We start from the raw sequence: 21,198 nt of genomic DNA, 5'->3' as shown, positions 1-21,198 counted from the left end.
ATATTTTTTTCCCATAGAGCTCAAACAGAGGCTGGATTGATTGAGACAGCTCTTTGCAGAAATCATGAAACATCAGTTTCTCTCTAGATATTACTAACTTTGGCTTGTTTTATTCAGTGGGTTTGAATTAGAGTAGTTTTCACATGAACTGGAAAACTACAAATATAATAATTGAGTGTACTATTTCTGCCTCCCCAACCCCTTCCCCTTGAGCAATTTCTTTATGATCCTTACTGTTTTGAGAAGAAAGTAAAGAGAAATGTTTTTCTTTTATAGGAGTATTTTTCCTTCTTTTTGTTTTGCTGGTTTGTTGGTTTGCTTTGACTTTGAAATGAATGGCAACTATCCCTACCAGCTCCTTGGGGGTTTGAAGAATATCATTCTGCTTCATAGGTGGAAGTGGAGTGATCTACAGCAGGAAAGCTTTAACCTTTTTACTGTCACTCTAATACCCCCCCACCCGTTTTTCCCATTAATGAAAACAGAGTTTGATTTGCCTTTCCATGGCAAAGGAAGGGTTAAATTTAAGAAGCTGCAAATACTCTGAAGTAGAGGATAGGGAAAAAGGGAGAAGGAATCAGCAGTCCTCAGTCCTTTGATCTGTCAGTTCTGTCCTCTCACCTGTGTCCCCATTCTTGTCTGTGTCTCTTTTCTTCCTTCTTCGGGTTGCCAGTGAACCTAGCAATGCGTGGCTGACATTGTACTGTGTTTATTGCCAGCAAAAGGCACTGTAGACTCCTGTGGGTATGTTCTCCTGTGTCCTCACTTTGGAAGAAGAAGAGGATGGTGATGATAATGTTGATAACTTACTATGAGCTAGGCACTGCTTTAAGTGCTTTTATTCCTATTTTACAGATAAACAGATTTTAAAGAATAACCTCTGTGAGATGATTGACTGAGATCATGCTGTTAGTAAGAGACACATCTGGGATTTGAACTCAGGGCTGTCTGGTCCCCAAACCTTGATTAATAGCAATGCATTAAGGGTACTAATTCCCTTAGTTAACAATTATTACCATGCATGAAGGGTTCAAAAATGATCAAGCTGCTGTCCTTGCCCTTAAGTTGCTCTTAGTCTAGTTGGAGGAAGCATTCATACAATCTAATTACCAGAAAGTGTACCAAAACTCTTATAGAAGCATGTACAAAGCTGTGGAAGCAATAAAATCAGTTCTTTTGGTTATATGTTGGAGAGTTGAAGGCTTCACAGAGGAGATGATACTGAATTTGCGTAGTTCTGACTGATTTGACTAGTTCCAACTGATTTCACTAGTTCCATCATTAGTTTTGTGATAGAATAGAATTTTGGGCATAGGCAGTGACACTAATAAAAGCAGAAAGCCATGCAGGCACTTGGCTCACTCAGGCAATGTTGAGTGTGTGATTGTGGCTGATGCATGGCAAAGAAGGGCAATGTTCAGACGTAAGGCTGGAGAGTTAGTTTGGCACTGAGTTTTGAAGGGTCATGTAGTGATGTTAAGGATTTTGTCCTCAACTGTTGAAGTATTAGTGAACCATAAAACATCTTTAAGCCAGGGAGTGGTGTAATGGTCTGTCTTGTCTTGGTCACAATGGCAGTAATGTGGAGGTTGAATTGGAAGGGGGGAGAAACTAGAGGCAGGAAAACCTTTGATGAGACTAATGCAGTAGACAGGATAAGAGATAGTGAGGGCCTGAAATACAGCAGCAGTGGAAAGGATGGCAAGGATAGAAGGTTTGAGAAATGAACCAGAATTAATGTGTGCGGAAATAATGATGAACAAGTTCAAGATTTTTTTTTTTTTTTTTTTTTTTTTAGTGTGGGCACCTGTAAGGATAATATTGCCATTTTCTCAGATGGGGAGACCAAGAGGAAGACCAAGTTTGAGGGTGGGGGACAGATAGTAAATTTGTCTTTTGGACATATAGAGATTAAAGTGCATTTGGGACATTTAGGGAAGGGAGACGTCCAATAAGCTGATGACTCATGATCTGTATTTTCAACCAACTAGAAATAGATTTGAGCCTGGAGCTCTCCAGAGGGGCCCAGACTAGAGATACCAATTTGTGAGTTATCAGCAGAGATGTGATAATTGAATCAGTGGGAGTAGATAAAATCACAGAGGGAAACAAGAATTAATTATGATATGTAATGATGAACATGTTAATGTTAATAGTATTGATTTGATCATCACATACTGTGCACAAATACTGTTATTCAGCTCTGTACCCCATAAATATGTATAACTAGAAGTAAATTAAAAAAAAAATAATACACAAAGGTTGCCCTTAATTTTTTTTTTTTTTTTTTTTTTTTAATCTACTCATCTGCCTGCTTTGGTTGTCTATAAGTAGATTTAAATGGGTGGACTAGTATGGAATAACTAGTAACTCCAGACATATAGAAAGGTCTCTGTCCAGCTCTAAGGACTGGGAACACAGCCTGTTATTTCTTTCTGGCAGACTGATCTGATTGCCAAAGCAACTTCCTGTAGCTTCATGAGACTCTTTTAAAACCAAGTAACATTTCAAAACAACATGTCATGCATGATAAATATATACTTTGTCAATTAAAAAAAGCCAAACCACCAAGTAAGGGCCTGGCCTTTCACCCTGTCTCTAGAATTACATCTGCATACTCTGTCATGGAGTATCTGCATACTCTATCATTGGTCTTAAGCAGGTATGTGGAACTTTTAGCAAATGAGAATTTGTGTAGGGGGTAAGTTTAATATATTTCCTAGCCTGTTCTGTTATTTGTCACCAGGAAGATAGTGACATGTCATGACTCTTTGTAGTACTCCAAACAAATTTAAATAGAATGGAACCTCTTTTAATGTACACAATAATAGCTGGCAAATTGATACTAGTAGACATACCAGACTGTTATCTTCCTATTTCTACCATATATATAAAGGTATTTGTGCACATTAAATATGATATATATGGTAAAATTGGTTGTATTTTAGGTCCTAGAAATGAATAGTCCCCCCAGCTCTGACATTAGTGTAAACATAGTCATGAAGTTATTATCCCATTTTCATTATCCAGATGAATTGGGACAGCAAAACAAAAATTAGACTTTATTCCATCTTGTGTTTGTAACCAGATCCCACTGCCATTACTTACAGTAAGTCAAATTCCGGGATTTGTATTATAGGCTTATGTTAATAATTTTAAAGATTCCAGTCTTGTAGGTTATAGGAGACAGTGTTACATAGTGGAAGGAGCATAGGCTTTGGGGCCTGATATGCCCTGGGCTTAAATCCAGGTTTTGCCGTTTCCTAGTTGAGTGAGCTAGACAAGATACTCAACTTCACAGTTGTGGTGGTTATTTTCCCTAATAGTAAAATGGCAACAATTATATCACTTATCTCTCAGGATTCTTACTGTCCTATTTTTCTCATTCCCCTTAACATGAATTAAGCCAGCATTTCTCAAAATATGTTCTGTTCAACCCTAATTTCTCAACATGCTTTTTCAAAAAAAGTGCTCATTGATCAACTGAATTTGTAAAATGCTGCATACTACTATAGTTCCCTCTTAGAGGCTACTGCAGACATGAACACGTTTAATGGTGCTAAGAAGCCATGCCATGAACAAACCATTTTGTTCTTGTTTATCTTTTTTAAAACTAGCATTTTCCAAATTGCCTTTTTTCCCCCCTTGGAACACTTATTAACAGCCCATGTTATTGATGGGATACATTTTGGAAAAGGTGAATTTTGTAATCAGGGCCAGGTGCTATTTGATACCTTAGTGTTTGGCTCCATTGAACCACAGCCACCGTTACAGTATCCTGTGGACTAAATGATGCTAGCCAGCTTAAAAGTTTGGGAATTTGTATGTTGCAATGGACAGGATTAGAGTTCAGGAGGGCTGAGTTTCAGTTACAGTTCTACCATTTACTGTGTGGCCCTGACTACTGACTGATCTTTACATGGGCAGGTCTCAGTGTCCTCATCTATAAAATAACACTCTTTTCATATGCCTCACGAGATTGGAAGAATCTATGAGAAAATAGTAGTGAAAACAACTTAGAAAAATTAAAAATGCTATCAGTGAAAGTGGTATTACTACTACTCTAGGAAAAGGAATTGTAGGAGCAGTGAATGTTAAATAGGGCAGTTTAGAGGTTGAGCTATGCTGCTTCCCTTTCCCCCTGAGCAACCTTGGATCCCATTGGCTACCTGCCTGAAACATTTTCTACTCCTGAGCGTCTTAATAATTAAAACGATTCCCAGGTGCTTGTGCCTTAATGTCAGTGGCTCCATCGTTTGTCAGTGTTCTTAGACTTGCTTACAGAAGCCGTTTCACAATACAATGTGTAGTTTAGCATTGTGTACCTATGCCTGCTGTCGAATATTCAATACTGAATTGTAATTATGATGCACAATGGGAAAGAAGATTGTTAGGATTTGATTAATAGGCTCTAGCTAATGGGTTTAATGCTCAGCATTCTCATACAATTCAGCTTTCTTTGTGTCTACCTATAATATATTTCTTTTCTGTTAGAAGATATTAAGCGAGGTGATATTGCTTTAACATTAAACAATATGTAAAAGATGAAAAATATCTTGAGTTACTGTTTCAATCCTATTTTTTTCCTGTTGTCTTATTGATTAATGTTAATGGAGACAGTTGTATAACTCATTTCCTTATTGAGTGTGGAAAAACTTAGGTCGGAGTCTCTGAGTAAGTTATGTGAAGCTACAGAAAGATTAAAACCATGTTTTCTATAGTTTTAAGGCCAAACATCTCACACAACGGAGAACTATGCCTCAGCATTGTAATTATTTAACTTTTCTGTCTTTGGAAGTAAAAATGTCCCATTTCTGATTTTTACTATTTTAGCTGAAAATTTTAGGTCACTTTGCCATTGTGAAATGTTAGCGAGCTTAGAAATTAGTTTTACGTTTGCTTTTTAAAAACTGTTAACTACTCATTTTCTAGTTCCACAGAGAGACTTTCAGTTTTAAGGGTTTTTTTTTTTTTTTTTTTTTTCCATCTTGTGAAACTGTGTTCCTGGCAATAGAGATAAACTTCATCCTTCATCATAAAGTACTTCTTCTTTTACTTGATATACAGAGGCAGTTATGACACAGAATTGGCAGAGAATGTGCCATATTCTTTTTTCTTATTTTTTTCTGTCAGGATGTTCTCACGTTGTCCTTAAAATAAATCATCTCTCTGATGTTTTAAAAACAAAATCAATAAGCTAGCTTTATTATTCCCTACAGAAGGTGATTTTAAAGACAGTGGAAATAATATTTTATAAATTTAATTTGAATGTCAGAGTTCTAAAACTGTGTCTTTAAAGATAAAATTGAGAAAATATTTTGTGGCCTTTAATTTTTACTATGTCTGTTACAGTATTGTTTCTGGGAACATATTAGAATGTCATATTGATTTTGATACCTAAAATCTTTGGCTTTGTCTTTAAGGGATATTATAAACTGTATTTAGAACCATACAAATACAAAAATGAATTTAGTTAAAATCTGTGCTGGTTTTATAGTGAATTTACTAATAATTATGTTACCAATTTGTCAGAAACACCACGTAATGAAAACATTGTTTCACCTTTTACATATATAATTGGATAAGATCACCAGATGCTGATTTTAAGAGCACATCAACAGGAAAAGTTGAAAATGGAAGCTGCATGGGAAAATACTAGAACCAATTAGCTCTGTCAAAAACCATATGACTAAGAATAGGGGAGAAAAATATATTTTGACCATGAACTGACTTCAATTCAGTTAATAATGGAAAGAAACAGTAAGATGGCCTTTGCTGGAGTTTTCTTAGGCTTTTGATAATAGCAGAAAATACCTTGGAAATTGACACGTCACAGTCAGTGTTTGAAAACCCATGTTAGGTTACTTTTGTTTTTCTAACATTTTATTTTGATAATTTTCAAACATACAGAAAAATTGAAAAAAATTAAACTGCGAACACCCATGTATCCACTACTTAGCTTGTACAATTAACATTTTGGTGTATTTGCTTTATCACATAACTGTCCATGTAATCATTCTGTTATCTGTTGGTCATTCTATCTTATTGTTTTATGTATTTTCATGTAAGCTGTACATATCCAGTAAGTTCAGTCCTGAACACTTGAGCATACATATCATTAACTAGAGTTCAATATTTGTTTATGGTTCTTTTTTTGAAATAAAATTTACATAGAGTGAAATGCACAGAACTTAAGTGTACCATTTAATAAGCTTTGAAAAATTCATTCACTCGTGTAATTAAGAACCTTATCGAGATAAAGAACAAAATTCCCTCATTCATGCCTTTTTACAGTCAAGTCTTGTCCCCACTCCCACTCTCAGAGGTAACTGCACTTGTGAAATTTTTCATCATAGATTTATTAATTGAGCTTGTTCTAGAACTTCATATAAATGGAATGATCCAGTATGTACTCTTTTTGGCTAAGGCTTTCACTCAACGTTTTTTGGGGTTTTTTATTTTTTTGTTTTTTTTGTTTTTTAAAAATTTATTTTTTATTATAACAAGTTGATTGTACATATCTATGGGGTAAAGAGTTGAATATCAGTATCTGTGTGCAATATGTGATGCTCACATCAGTATAATTATATATTCAACATTATACAGTATAATTGTTTTTCATGTCCCTTTACCAATTTCACCCTTACCCCCCCCTTCCCACCTCTGGTAACCTCAGTTCTGTTCTTTCCTTTTGAAAGTTCAACATATTATTGTGATAGCTGTATTTTTTTTTTCAATTTATTTATTTTTAGTTCCCACTTATGAGTGAGGACATGTGGTATTTCTCTTTCTGTGCCTGGCTTACTTCACTTGACATGAGTTTCTCTGAGTTCATCCATGTTGCTGCGAATGGCAGTATTTCATTCTTCTTTATGGCAGAGTAGTATTCCACTGTGTATATATACCACATTTTTCTTATCCAGTCATCCAATGGTGGGCATTTAGGTTGGTACCAACTCTTGGCTATTCTAAATAGAGCTGCTACAATAAACATGGGGGTGCAGGTATCCTTTTGACGTGATGATTTCCATTCCTTTGGCTATATACCCAGCAGTGGAATTGCTGGATCATATGGCAATTCTATCTGTAGTTGTTTGAGGAAGCTCCATACCATTTTCTGTAATGGGTGTATCAATTTACAGTCCCAACAGCAGTGTCGGAGGGTTCCCCTTTATCTGTATCCTCGCCAGCATTTGTTATTCTGTCTTTTTGATATTAGCCAGTCTAACTGGGGTGTGATGATATCTCAGTGTGGTTTTGATTTGCATTTCCTTGATGCTGAGTGATAAGCATTTTTTCATGTGTCCGTTGGCTAGTATAGCTGAAATTCTAAATTTTGAAGCCCACTAGACATTCCGGACAATGTATGGATTTACATTATCCCTGAGAGAGCCATCAGATTAAATTAGCGGTCTAAAGTACCTTTCACAGGTGTTTGATTTTACCCTTTTCTTTGTTTGAGCAAAGCAGCTATTATTTAAATAATTGAGTCTAAAATCGGACTGTTCTTCAGGCCCATCTCAACAGTTGATTGAGAGGAAATATATCAGAATTTTGAGCCAATATCCAGTAGCATTATGGGAGAATAATTTTAGATATCATGTTAAAGGTTTTATTTGTGTTTAATTTTACAAAGAGCTTTTATGGATTCTTATTTAATTACAGAAAGAAACAGAGAAGCAAAAATGAAAATGAAAACAAAACCAAGAATCCCTCCTGCCCAGAGCCAGAATTAGTGTTGTAGGTGGGATCAAGTGTACTTTGGAGCTCATCATACAGAGTCAATAAATGTGAATAGTTTTGCAAGGACTGGGAAACCCAGTATGCTGTGCAGAATTAGAGAGCTCTGGTTGCCAGAAATCTCCACTTAAGAAAATTAATGAGAAGTCCAGGGTCTATGAGGTTTACCTGATCCTAGTCAGGAGCCCTCTGGGTTCTCCAAAAGACAGAGATCTTCACAGGACTGTGGAATGAAGAATAGCTCACCCAGTTAGTGGGAATTTTGTTCCTATTTTACTTATCACAGAAGTCTTGATGTGAATAACTGTGTCCCACGATCTACTTTTATTTTTGGCCCTGAAGATTAACATTAGCAAAGGGCCTTCCACTTTACCTAGAGCAGCCAATTGTGTGTATGTGTGTGTCCTCTCTCATGCATGCATTTGCTGTGGGAGATGTGTTTGGTGGTGGACATTTAACTGCTTAACAGAAAGCAGTTTTTCAGTAGCTTTCTTTGAGAGCTATCAAGATTTTCTTCCTAGCCATTTTTATTAATCCAAAAGTCATATGTTCATGTTACCTGCTCAGTTCCTGGGTCAAGCTGTTCACTTGATCACTGGAGAAAGCTCTAAGGAGGCCAAAGATATCTTTAACTACTTATATACTGAAAACTTTCCTTTGGGATCTGAGAGGCCCACTTTTATTTCAGCCTGTCATTTCCTCTTATGTCAACATTCCAATTATGTGTGCTTTTGAATTCTTGAGGTAGCAATATTAGAAAATGAAATGAGTTTAAGGGTCAAGAATAGTTTGATGAAAATTGGTGACTTGATTTTTATACCGTTTTCTTTACTCTTATTTTTTATTGTTACAGAAGAAGCTACTATGGAGGAAACTGGGCCAGTTTTAGCTTTTCAGGACTGTTGTCCTGGCTAAAGGAATATCAGGTAAAGTTCTTATCAATCTTTTAATTTGACAGGTTGTATTTTGTGTCACATAATAACCCCACATTTAAGAAAACCCTAAGCTTGATCTATACTACAGGATTATTCACTGTGAAACAAAAAATATTCACAGTCATCTTTTCAGCTAATGTTTTTTGATATCACTTGTTATATATAAATAGACATGTTGGTGGAAGAGTAAATTGTATATATGAGGGTACTTTGAAAAGCTCATGGAAGAATAGAATTAAAAGATAATACAAATCTTTCTGTGAAGTTTTTGAAGTATCCTCGTACTTGATACCATTCTTAACTACTCTGTATGCCCAAATATAAGGCAAAATTTTTCCCCTAAAATCATCTTTCAGATGAAATACCCCCATTCTTATAAAATCTCACAAATTACCAGTTTATCTTTGTCAGTATATTTTGAACCAAAAACGAAAAAATACAACTATTTGGGGTAGATACATTAATTTGAAATGTCAGTGGTGGTTTTGCATGTTTATAAAAGTCACTTTACAGAATCAGTAAAAAGAAATAGCAAGAGAAGAGATTTAGTATAAATTCAGTAATTTTTTCCTAAGGGTAGGATCTCACTACTACAGCTGTTGAATACTATTATAAAGAAGCTTTTTAGAGATCACCTATGGCATTATATGGATAGTTGGTTATGTTATGGAGTTTACCAATTTTTATAAGATTTTTAAAAAACTGTCCTAATTCTATGCAAATGGGTACATGTGGCTTGAAATGAAATTCCTGCTGAGAGCATCATACGTGGCATCAGAAATTGCTATATCTCAAAAGAGTTTAGACTGTTGGGAAATGAGGATGATATATTCCAGAAAATTGTATTCAGTTAGCTAAGAATTAAGATTGCTAAGACTTATTAAGCACTATGTGCCAAGCACCATACTAAGCGCTGTAGTTGTATTGATTGATTTAATGGTGTTTGTGACTCAAAAAGTGACTCTCATGACGACAAAGGCATTGATGTTGAAGATGCAGTTTAAATATCATTGCATAAAATGGGAGTGTGGAGAAACAAGCAAGATTTGTAAAGTAGCATATCATGTAAGAACTCAAACTATGTGTAAGTCAAGAGAGTAAATGTTATAAGTAGACATTTAACTGTTTTCTCTGTATTCCTAAAATATTCATATATTTAACTTGATTAGAAAATCTACTTTGTACCTATCTTTGGGAAGTATGTGTGAGGGTCACCTTATATTTAGGCATATTTAGTACTTCCATGAGACGATTTTGGCTAGATTATCAGAATAACAACAACAAAAAATATCCTGTCTGAATGGAAAACTTCTGGTGAGCGAAGAGATTTTTAAAAATAAATTTTGGTAGTAGGATTAGATTTATTAAAATAAAATTATTTTTGTAGATGTTTCTTTTATTTTAATGCTTGTTTTACTCCAGAATCTTGACTTTGTCACTGTATCCTTTCCCCCTTCACTTTCCCTCCCTAGTCCACAGTTCTTTTCTCAGGCTGGTGACCTTAAGTGTACACATTCAGAGTTCTTGTACTTTACTTCCTCTTCTACTTATGGGATGTTTCATACTATCTAATATTACACTTGATGATAAGAGTTGTCTGTCACTACTTTTCTTTAGTTTAAAATGTTAAATTTGAGACAATTAAATCTTTTAAAAATAATTATTGTCCTACTTTATGAAATTTGTAAGTTTAGAAATTTTCTAGGACAAATTTCCTTAAAACAAAGTATTGTGATTATATTTCACTACTAGTTACTTGAGTATATATAATACATTTTCAAGAAGTTTTCTCTGAGAAAGATGTGTAATATCAAACAGCTTAAAATTTTACACAGATTAAAAATTGATCCTTGGCATTTGGAAAAGGTATATCTTGACATGTTCAAAAATCCCCTGTATTCAAATACTACTGTATCGTGTAATTTTTTCCATAAAATGTAATTAGAACATTTTAAGGGAATGTTTACTGAACATTTTCAATCCTTAGTTGAAAGGGAAAACTTTCAACCCTTAGTGAATATTTACGTGCCTTATTACACATTCTTATTTCGACTGTTTTTCTGAATATAAAATATTGAGGGATTATTATAAAATCCTTAGTTATATTGTGCTGAGTACTTTTCAAAAATACTTTTATATATAATCAAAATTTGACGTGACTAGTGACCAGTCTTAAAAGATGTGAAGATAAGGAGAATGAAGGAAGTTTTTGACCCCACTGCTTTGAAAACAAAATTTGAAAAACACTTTTTATTGACAACTAATATGTACAATAGATGTGCTTGATTCTTAGCAGGTAGATGGTTAGTTGTCCTAGTTCTTAAGCAGTGTTAAAACAGCCACATCCAATGACCATATCAAAATGTCACATATCCTGATAGAGATCTATAAACCAGAGCTAGTTTTTGATAGTATAAATTTTACGCTTTGTTTTCCTATTCTTCCTTTGAAGTTGGCACATTCTGTTGGAGTTGCTTCAGTGACTCAGAAATAATGTCTTTGAATTTGATGGCATGAAAGGAAAAGCATGCATTTAGATGAGAAAAATTTTCTCAGAAAATTACGGGTTCATATTGCTCAATTTAATTAAAACTTCTCCTCTGTGTTTTATTTAGGAAAATAGTGACATTGTAAATGAAAGCCCAGTGTGGCAAGAGCAGATACTTGAAAATGAAGAAGCCATTGCTCTTAGCAGGAAGGACAAAACTATTCAACATGTGGAAGTATTTTGTTATGCCAGGTATGAAAAGTATTTATTTAGGATAAGCTAAGTTAATAACTTCTTTTTCACACTTCAGAAGAAGCAGCCAACAATAAGGATTTATATGGCATTGGTCACTACAAGTCAAATTGATATGCTGGTTTTGCCTTTTTTAAAACATAATTTTGTGTTTTCTCTGTTTAGGTAATAACAATAAACTCTTACATTAATGCTTTACAATTTATCAAGCTTTTTAAAATACGTTATCTCATTAAATCTTTAGAATAATCCTGTGCTAGGATAGGGCAGATAGTATTAGTTGTATTTTTAACAAAATCCTCAATGGACCTCAAAGAGATTAAGAAATTTGCTGAAGGTCACATGGCTTGGTGAATGGCAGGGCCACAGCTAATCTAAAGAATAAGCCCAAGATTAAATCCTGGGGTTTTTTATTCCTACTCCAGTGTTCTTCCCACTATACTATCCTTCTTAGATAATATTCAGTACAGCAAAATGGAAGATTATAATTTTGAATTAAAAAAAATTGAGTGGTCATAACATTTGGGTACATATTTTTGTAAGTTAGAAAAGTGGGAAGTAAGAATGTTTTAGGGTGCCTCCCTCTCCGTGAGAGATTGTTTTAAAACAATTGGAAAAGTTTATTTTTTCAAATGACATATAGTTGACAGGTCGAAAGGTAACAATTATACAGTTAAGTGCAAACATTCAAGTAGTAATAGAGTCTAGAGGTTTAGAAAATTAGACTGTCAGGTATTTTAATAGTAATTAAAACCTGCAGTCAGTACACCAGACATTCTTCAGGATACTCTGTCATTTTACACTTCCTTGTTGTGGTAGTGTGATAAGTGTGACCTGAGCCTGTGAAAAGTTTGGGGACTTGAGCTTGATTTCTTAACCTATGTTCATATCTTTCAGGTAACCAGCATTTTCCCCCACAAATATACAGTTAATGTTCTTTGATTTTCTGCAAAAGCACAGGCTTTGAAATGTCAGATATAGATTATAATTTACATGATGCTAAATGCCATTCAGAATGAAAAAGTACAGCTCACTGACATTGTTCCGAGCCAGTGTAGAAAGATTTACAACAGAAGGTGATTTCAACTGAAAAGTCATATGCTTTAATGAAACCAGGAATAAGTATTTGGTAACTTTCTTAAGTGATATCGTGTGCCCATGAATATTACATGACTATAGTGTAGTGGCAGTCACAATGTGGTCCTTTGAGAGGTACTTTTTGGTATTTCAAGGCTTCTGATTTCTCTATTTTTTATGACAATTGAGGTTCGTAGTTTCTAATGGCTGAACTGACACATTTTGAGTGCAGAGGAAATCATCTCATTTTCAGTTCCTGATCTCTTCAGTTTCATTTTTGGAACTTCTCAAAGTGAGAAAGTAAAAGGTTGATGGTGTAAGGTTTGCTTTAAAACAGTGAAATGGGGGCCGGCCCCGTGGCTCACTCGGGAGAGTGCGGTGCGGGTAGCGCCGAGGCCGTGGGTTCGGATCCTATATAGGGATGGCCGGTGCGCTCACTGGCTGAGCGTGGTACAGACAACACCATGCTGAGGGTTGTGATCCCCTTACCGGTCAAACAAAACAAAACAAAACAAAAAACAGTGAAATAGGACTCTGCTATTTTCAGTGCCAATTAGAGTGTGGAACAAGAGGTGAACTGGGATAATGTTTTATGTCTTCATTCACTTGGGAAAGTTAGCTGTCATAGTAAGCAGGAAGAGCCTTGAGAGCATGCAGGGAAGTCGAGGACTGTACGGAAAATCAACTTGTCTATAAGTGCTAACGTTTGGGTAGACATGAATAACAGTACCTCACTTAGCCCCAGCCCGACTGTGGCATCCTTAATCTTTTGAATCATGGCAACAATGTGGAATTATATGAAAGGGGCTGGGCCAAAATAGCTGTTACAATGATTTACTTTATATGAGAGGGCATCAAAAACCTTATGTAATACATATTTCTGACAACCTTATTTTTTGGTTTTTCTACCATAGTAGTTTAAAGCAGCAAATAGAAAAGGGGTATCTGCTAGCGGCTGGCACACTGAGAACCACACTGAGACCAGGGTTATAGTCCTGCCTTCACCATTCACCTTGCTGTATGATACTGAGCACAAGATGTCTCCACTTTGGGTCTCTGTTTCACCATCAGTAAAATATGAAAGGTTTGGACTAAGTGATCTTAAAAGTCCCTCTGGGCTCTAACATGCTATTAGGTTTTAGTTGATAGACTAACAAAGATGACGACAGCATCAGCAAGCTGAGAGTATACTTTTGGCCATTTAGTGTAGAAGTAAATGGCTTTTCATACTAGAAAATCCCTCAAGGCCATCACTATATTATAGTACAGTATAACAATTGATGATCATAATTATATCCCAGTGTCTTCAGGCAAAAGTTAGATAATGTTCTCTATCCTTCACTTGAAAATGTAGGGGGGTTTGAAGTACATTTTAGAAAGATGAGTGTAAAAAATGGTTAGAATAAAAGATTTGTCATTTTAAGAAATGAGCTTTAGTTAGTTATCTAGGAAATTCTCTCATTTCCTCCTTAGTAAGTAACGTTATCACTATGTGGTAGGTCTTTGACATTCCTGAGGAGTACATCACAAAATCTTCGTGTATACCTTTTGTAAATAATGAAAAATAGGGTACGGGTCCTGGCTTTTTGTTGTTGCTTTTTTACATACATGGTATTGATGTTAATGTTACGTTTTGTGGACATAAGTTTTGTGTATGTGTGTGTATTTAGTTCTATACAATTCTATCACGTGTAGATTCATGTATCCACTGCCACAATCAATTTACAGAATACTTCCATCACCACAGGGATCCCTCCTGTTGCCTTTTTGTAACCACACCTTATGTCCTCCTTCCCCCTCCTTCCCCCTCCTTCCCCCATCCCCATCCCCACCATCCCTAACTCCTGGCAATCACTAATCTGTTTTCTGTTTCTATAACCTGGTCATTTTGAGAATGTTATATAAGTGGAACTTTATGTATATAGTATGTAACCTTTTGGCATTGGCTTTTTTCACTCAGTATAATTCCCTGGAGATTCATTCAGGTTGTTGTGTGCATGAATAGTGTGTTCTTTTTTTATTGCTGAGTAGTATTCCATGATATGGATGTACCATAGTTTGTTTAATCATTCACCCATTGAAAAACATATGGGCTGTTTCCAATTTTTGGCTATTACCAATAAAGCTGCTATGCAATTTTGTGTACATGTTTTTATGTGAACATTTCTTTGGGATAAATGATTTTGTGGGATAAAAATTTTCATTTTCCTGGGATAAATAACCAAATGTACAACTGCTGAGTCATATGGTAATTGTATGTTTAGTTTTAAAAGGAATTGCCAAACTGTTTTCCAGAGGGCCTATACCATTTTACATTCCCACCAGAAATGCATGAGTAATCCAGATACTCCATATCCTCACTTGCATTTGGTGTCATCACTTACTTATTTTAGCCATTCTGATAGGTGTGTAGTGATATCTCGTTGTAGTTTTAATTTGCATTTCCCTGATGGCTGATTTTGAATATCTTTCCTTGTGCTTATTTGCCATCCATATTTTTTTTGGTGAAATGTCTGTTCATGTCTTTTGCTTGCTTTTTATTTGGACTGGCTCTTTTAGTGTTGAGTTTTCAGAGTTCTTTATCTATTTTAGATTTGTGGCTTTTGTCAGATATGTGATTTAAAAGTATTTTTCCCGGTCTGCATGTTGTCTTTTCATCTTTAAACAAGATATTTTGCAGAGCAAGTCTTTTTAATTTTCATGAGGTCCAATTTATCAGTTTTTTTTTTTTTGTGGATTATGTTTTTGGTGTCAAGTCTGAGAACTCTTTGCCTAGCTATAGATCCAGAAGATTTTCTTGTTTTTTAAAAAATGTCTGTAGTTTCATGTTGTACATTGAAGTCCCTCATCCACTTTGAGTTAATTTTTGTATAAGGTATGATGTTTGGGTTGATGATCATTTTTTTTTTTTTTTTTTTAAATTCAGATGCTTCAGCACCATTTATTGAAAAGTTTATTCTTCCTCCATTGAATTACTATTGCACCTTTGTCAAAAATCAGTTGGTTGTACTTGGGTGGGTCTATTTTTGGATTCTTATTTGGTTCCATTGATCTATATGTCTTTTCCTCTATCAATACCACAGTATATTATACAGCTATGTGATAGACCTTAATATCAGAATGATTCTTCCCAATTTATTTTTTTTGTTGAGATTGTTTTAGCTATTCTGGAGTTTGTGCCTTTCCATATAAATGTTTTAATAAGCTTGTCTATGTCTAAAAAAAAAAATTGCTGGGATTTTGAAGGAATTACATTAAACTTACAGATCAATTTAGGAAGAATTGACATCTTTATTATTTCAGTCCTTCTAGTTTATGAACATGGTATGTCTCTCCATTTGTGGAAGTTGTCTTTGATTTCTTTCAACAGAATTTTTAATTTTCAGCACACTGTTCCTATACATGTTTTGTTAATTGTATACCTCAATATTTATTTTTTTTGGAGCAGTCATAAATGGCGTTATCTTTTTAATTTTGGTTTTCACCTGTTTATTGTTAGTATCTAGAAATGCAGTTAATTTTTAATGTGTGGATCTTGATTGTATCCCGAAATCTTGCTGAACTCTTTAGTTCTGGGAAGTTTTTTGTGTAGATTCCTTGAAATTTTCTACCTAGAAAAACATGTCTTTTGCAAAGAGGAGCAGTTTTGTATCTTCCTTTCCACTGATTGTTTTTTCTTTTTTTAAAAAGAATCTATTTTCTGTTGAGAATCATGTGTTTTCTGTTCATAGTCATACACCACAGGTTAATTTATTGTGTTTTCTGCTTATCCCTAGTCTCACTTAATGAGCCTTTTTTTCCCCTTCCAGAAAGGAAGTTATTTTCATTTCCTGAGGGCTTTGTAATTATACACTAATGCCGAGCAGTTATTTAGGGTCTCTCATTTGCTAAATATATTATTCTTGCGTGCTACTCTCTCAGCATATGCAGTTCAAATCCACAATCTGGCCAATGACAAATTACCAAAAGTCCTACGCTTTAATGGTCATTCATGCCAAGAGTATACTGTATTTAAGTTGTATGAAACAAATAGAAATCAAGCTTGAATCCTCGGTGCACTACATATATGGAATATTGTTTTAAATGTTTTTGTAAATTTTCAAAATATCACGTAAAGACAACTTTATAATGATGTGAAGGCTGAAATGCAAGGGTACTTCAAAAGTTCATGGAAAGATTCATATTATCTTTCAATTCTGTTTTTCCACGAACTTTTTGAAGTATCCTTGTATTATGACTTGGCTTCACATTTTAGACCAGATGAGTTAGCATGTTTTATAGAGTTTGTATTCGTTAGGTCAAAGTCTATGGTTTGATTGACATATATGCCACTCGGTTATTTAACATCAAGGAAGAATAAAGTATGTATCTCTTGTCCATTAATAATATTATAGCCTTATCAGTAGCCTCCTGGCTTTTATCTTTGATTGCAAGGAGTCCTGGTTCAGAATGCAAATGGATCAGTACAAACCCACCGTCACTGCTTGGAAAATACCTCAAAGCACATGGCAAGTCAATAACACTATATTCTAATGGAACATATAGGATAGTTATTTTTTGATTGCTGTTGACTTTACTTATTTTCAAAAAATATTCTGAAGTGTTCAACCTAAAGGTTTTAGTGATGATGTGAACAATACAGTTAATATTTTGGGCTATTGCAAAATTAGACTAAATGCTAAAACATAAATTGTAATGATTAGTCTATTATCATAGGGTAAGTCCAGGTATAACAAACTCTTAAGAACTATCTAGATGGTTTTATCAGAACTTTGTTATCCTCAGTGCTGCTTAAAATAAGTGGGCTAATTTCTCATTTGGACCTAGAAATATTTTTGCTATGCAAAGATTATTTTCCATTGAAAGGATTTTTTGTGATTACATGATTAACTTATGAAAGGGAGATGAAAAAGAACTAGCATTTATTGAATATTATATTTGTGGCAACTTCTGTAACCTGGAGCTTTACATATTTTATTACAATTGATTTCATTTATTCTGTGCAACAGCCATGTACATGAGCCATATGTAAATCTTGTTGGCAAATAAACTGAAGCTCAGGGAGACCCAGAGATAGCAGAGCCAGGATTTTTTAAACATAACAGAGCCATGTTTATCTTACTCAAAAGCCTGTGCTGTTTCCATTGTATCATGTCTATTTCAGATAGCGGGTAAATACATGTATGCTTATCAAGGGAACCATCCCACCAAGCGAATAAAGTATTTCCTTTTTGAAGACTAGCACCTGAAGAAGTGCATTTACTTCTTTGCTAGAATGCCATATAGTATTATAAAGTAGTCATATCTGTAATGTGAAATTAAAGTGCCTAACTTTCAGTGTTAGGAAGGTATGGGATGAATCCAGTATCCTTTAGTTGTTATGACTATAGTTTATATGCCATGGAATGTTTTTGTGGTTTATTATGGGGGAATCAAAGTAGCTATTATTTCTAGTTTTAAATCTTCAACGGACTATGAAAAGGCACAATACATTAATTCACACTTAAGTCACAGAAACTTAAATAATTCTTAGGTGAAAGTTTGTTGCTTGTTAACTACATAATGTCATGTACATAGTTTCTTTAGTGAGAAGAGATTTTATCTTTCTGAAGTATTGACAATAACTTGTACCTTTTCTGCCTTTTTTTTGGGGGGGGGGCATATCATTGAACATTGTTTCCCCTTTTCTGGTATAATGTTAAAGCAGGATAACAACTTGCTTCTTAGTTTCAAATGAACCAACTTTCTAGTTGGTTGACAACAAAAATGAAGATTTTATTGTAACAGGAATGTAAAATTCGACTTATTTTGAATTCTAAAATTTTAACTTAAAAATTATATAAGGGATATGAGCTTCTTGAGCAATAATATCAATAGGAGAATACCAATAAGAAGAAAGGAATAATAAAAAGTTCTGTGAAATCACCAATTTTTTTTTTTTTAAACAATTTAAAAGAAGCTACTCATCACTATGTACAGGTAGGTTTGTTTTAGGCTGCAGGTGACACCATTCACAACTAAAAGTGGTTTAAAAAAGTAGATAGGTGGGTAGGTGAGTAGGTAGGTAGAGGATTTGTTTATAGTGTAGCATAAGCACATCAGGGCTTTAGGCAGCTGCACTGCACTGCTCTTGGCTTCCCATCCAGGGTTTCAAGGTGGCTGCCACAATTCCAAACAGTTTTTCATACAAGAAAAGTCTCTAAACACAGAAAGAAGGGAGAAGAGTTTATCCTAACGTGTATGCTTTTTTTTTTTTTATCATACTGGAAAGTCTTTACCAACAGCCCTAGCTCATTGGCTAAAACTGGATAATGTGCTTACCCCTAAATCAATCATCAACAAAGGCAAGTAAAATTACCGTAATTGCTTTTGATCAGTCATGATCCATCACCTATGACTGGGCACCTTCTGCCTGATATTGGAGCAGAATTGGGGCTTTTGTAGCAAGGAGGAAGGGTGGGTAATGGTTGTTGAGTAGGCAGCCAACAGTACCTTCTCTATACCACCTGATGAAATTTGTTTTTGAAGAAATATGGCAAGAGGTTGATATTTCAACTATATTCTGCACTATGTGTTAATGTCTTAGGTTGGTAACAAATAGGGAAATATATCTACCAATATATTATATTGCAGTGATTCAAAATTAATTACACTGGTTTTTTTTATATTGCTGTTCTCTAGGACAATGATTTTTGCATAGTCTGATTTTTGTAATTCTAATGAACAACCATTAAACATTTATTTTAGGAATAAATGGCTGGATAGCAGTATAACATATACTGTGCAAGTCAGAAATGAATGACCTTAGAACAAAGTTCCTACATCAAAATAATAGAATACAATTTCTGCCACAGGCTGTATTGGGGGGAAAAAGGTGCAAATGGCTTAAAAAAAAAAAAAAAAAGTGAACACCTGTGCTGAATAAATTAACCGACTGGTTGGCAGTTTTCATTTGACTCATCTGAAAGGGTGACTGTTACAAAGCATAAGACACATTCACTTGGAGGTATTCCTTTGTTAGTACCAGTAAATTGATCAGCACTACTAGATAATATAAGAATTTGCACCCCTAAATTCTCAGGGTTATATACAGATTTTGGCAATTAGTAAAAAATATATTTACACAAAGCAGTATTCAGCAGTTGTGGGTAAGAAAAAATTATCTCAAAAATATTGTTACACTGTATTGCAAATAACCCTTGGAATTTAAATTAGCAGTATTATAAATGACAGACTTAACTTGGGAAATCTATTTTGACAGTGAAAAATTTTATAAGAACCTATGATGCAGATTATTCTCCTTTATATGTTAAAGTCATTGTAATATTTTAGAAATCAAAGGTGCTTTTGAGGGCTTGTAATCCAGCCACGTTATTTTCTAATTGACAAGTGCATTTTTATAGTTTTCAAATACTTTAATAAAATTGAGCTATTGTATTCTGAAGTTTTCTTTGAAAGATGGAATATCATTTTAAGAAAATATTATTTCCACAATATAAAGTTTTAAATATGGAGGAAGATAGCTCTTTTCAGTGAACAGAATTTTGTTTACTGAGGAATAAAGTGGAGTTTTAGTTTTCTTGTGTCTTTGTAACTTCTCATTAGGTATTAACATTGGGAGAACTCCAGAAATACTGTGGTTGTGTTAGTGCTAGAAATTTCACCAAATTACGATGTTGAGGACAGTAAAACTTAATAGTTCATGGAGGCAGAACAAATTCCTAAAGATTAATTTGTTTTCTTACACTTATACCTTTAATTAAGGATTTTGATTTGTATCTTCCAGATTGTCCAGCACTGAATTAATTCATTTCATTTGCTCTGCAAATCCTCCTTTCACCACTGACTAGGTCAGTTGCTATGCTCAGTTTCCACAGTGTCATCATCATGGCCTGTAATAAGAGAAGTTGCCATAGTCTGTCTTATCTGAAAAGTGTAATTAATTATCCTGTCATTTATTAGTTTAATCTTTAGGCGTGGAACTTTTGCTGAAAGTTGTTACCTTAGATTCCTCATGGGACACACTTTAGTTTTACTGACTTTTTCAGAGTAATGAAAGTGAATACAGACCATGAACAATTCTATAGAAAATGTACAAATCACATTTTATATTATTGCTCTTCATTTTTAATTTTGTTAATGGCAGTGGTGCTATTGTGTGTTTATGTGGCAAAAGAGCTTTCATCATGTGAACACAGAAAACCTAAGTACACATGTTTTGAGGTGCCTGTTGACCTGCAGGCAGTTTAACAGTGTTTTCTATTTGTTTAACATCTTATATCTCATTAACCTTTTAGAGTTTATAAAATACTTTTCACATATGTTCGCTCATTTATCTCATAACAGTCTCATGAAAGGTAAGGCAGATGGACTGATCCCATTTTGTAGTTGGGGAATCTGAGAGATTAAGTGACTTGCCTAATATCTCCTAAGTAATGTATGTAGAAGTAGAACTTGGGTGCTTTCTCCACTATAGTTTCCTAGCTCTGTAAAGCATTGCTGTAATATTAATGATATCAGCACATTTTTTCACTAGATTTCGTTAAAATTGCTAGGCTAGAAGAGTAAATGTGGAATTTTATTTCTTGACATTTAAGTATTATTTTATTCTTTCATTGTCCCCTTTATTGTTGTAGTGTTTATTGTGCTAATTTTAATCAGGCATTTCTTTTTTTCACTGTAACGATGTTTTTGAATTTGCAATAC

The 21,198-nt window shown here is 34.4% G+C and overlaps 1 protein-coding gene across 1 annotated transcript in view; it reads left to right on the top strand.

The window, feature by feature from the left end:
- The window catches only part of CHM (CHM Rab escort protein), a 176,679-nt gene that overhangs the window by 52,262 nt on the left and 103,219 nt on the right, over positions 1–21,198 (top strand). The window contains exons 3-4 of the mRNA XM_063083178.1: positions 8,594–8,666; positions 11,291–11,415. Coding sequence (XP_062939248.1) covers positions 8,594–8,666; positions 11,291–11,415 — 198 coding nt within the window. The remainder of the gene's footprint in view (positions 1–8,593; positions 8,667–11,290; positions 11,416–21,198) is intronic.

Source organism: Cynocephalus volans, chromosome X (genome assembly GCF_027409185.1).
Source record: "Cynocephalus volans isolate mCynVol1 chromosome X, mCynVol1.pri, whole genome shotgun sequence".
Taxonomy (NCBI): domain Eukaryota; kingdom Metazoa; phylum Chordata; class Mammalia; order Dermoptera; family Cynocephalidae; genus Cynocephalus; species Cynocephalus volans.
This window is presented reverse-complemented; position numbering and strand designations above follow the sequence as displayed.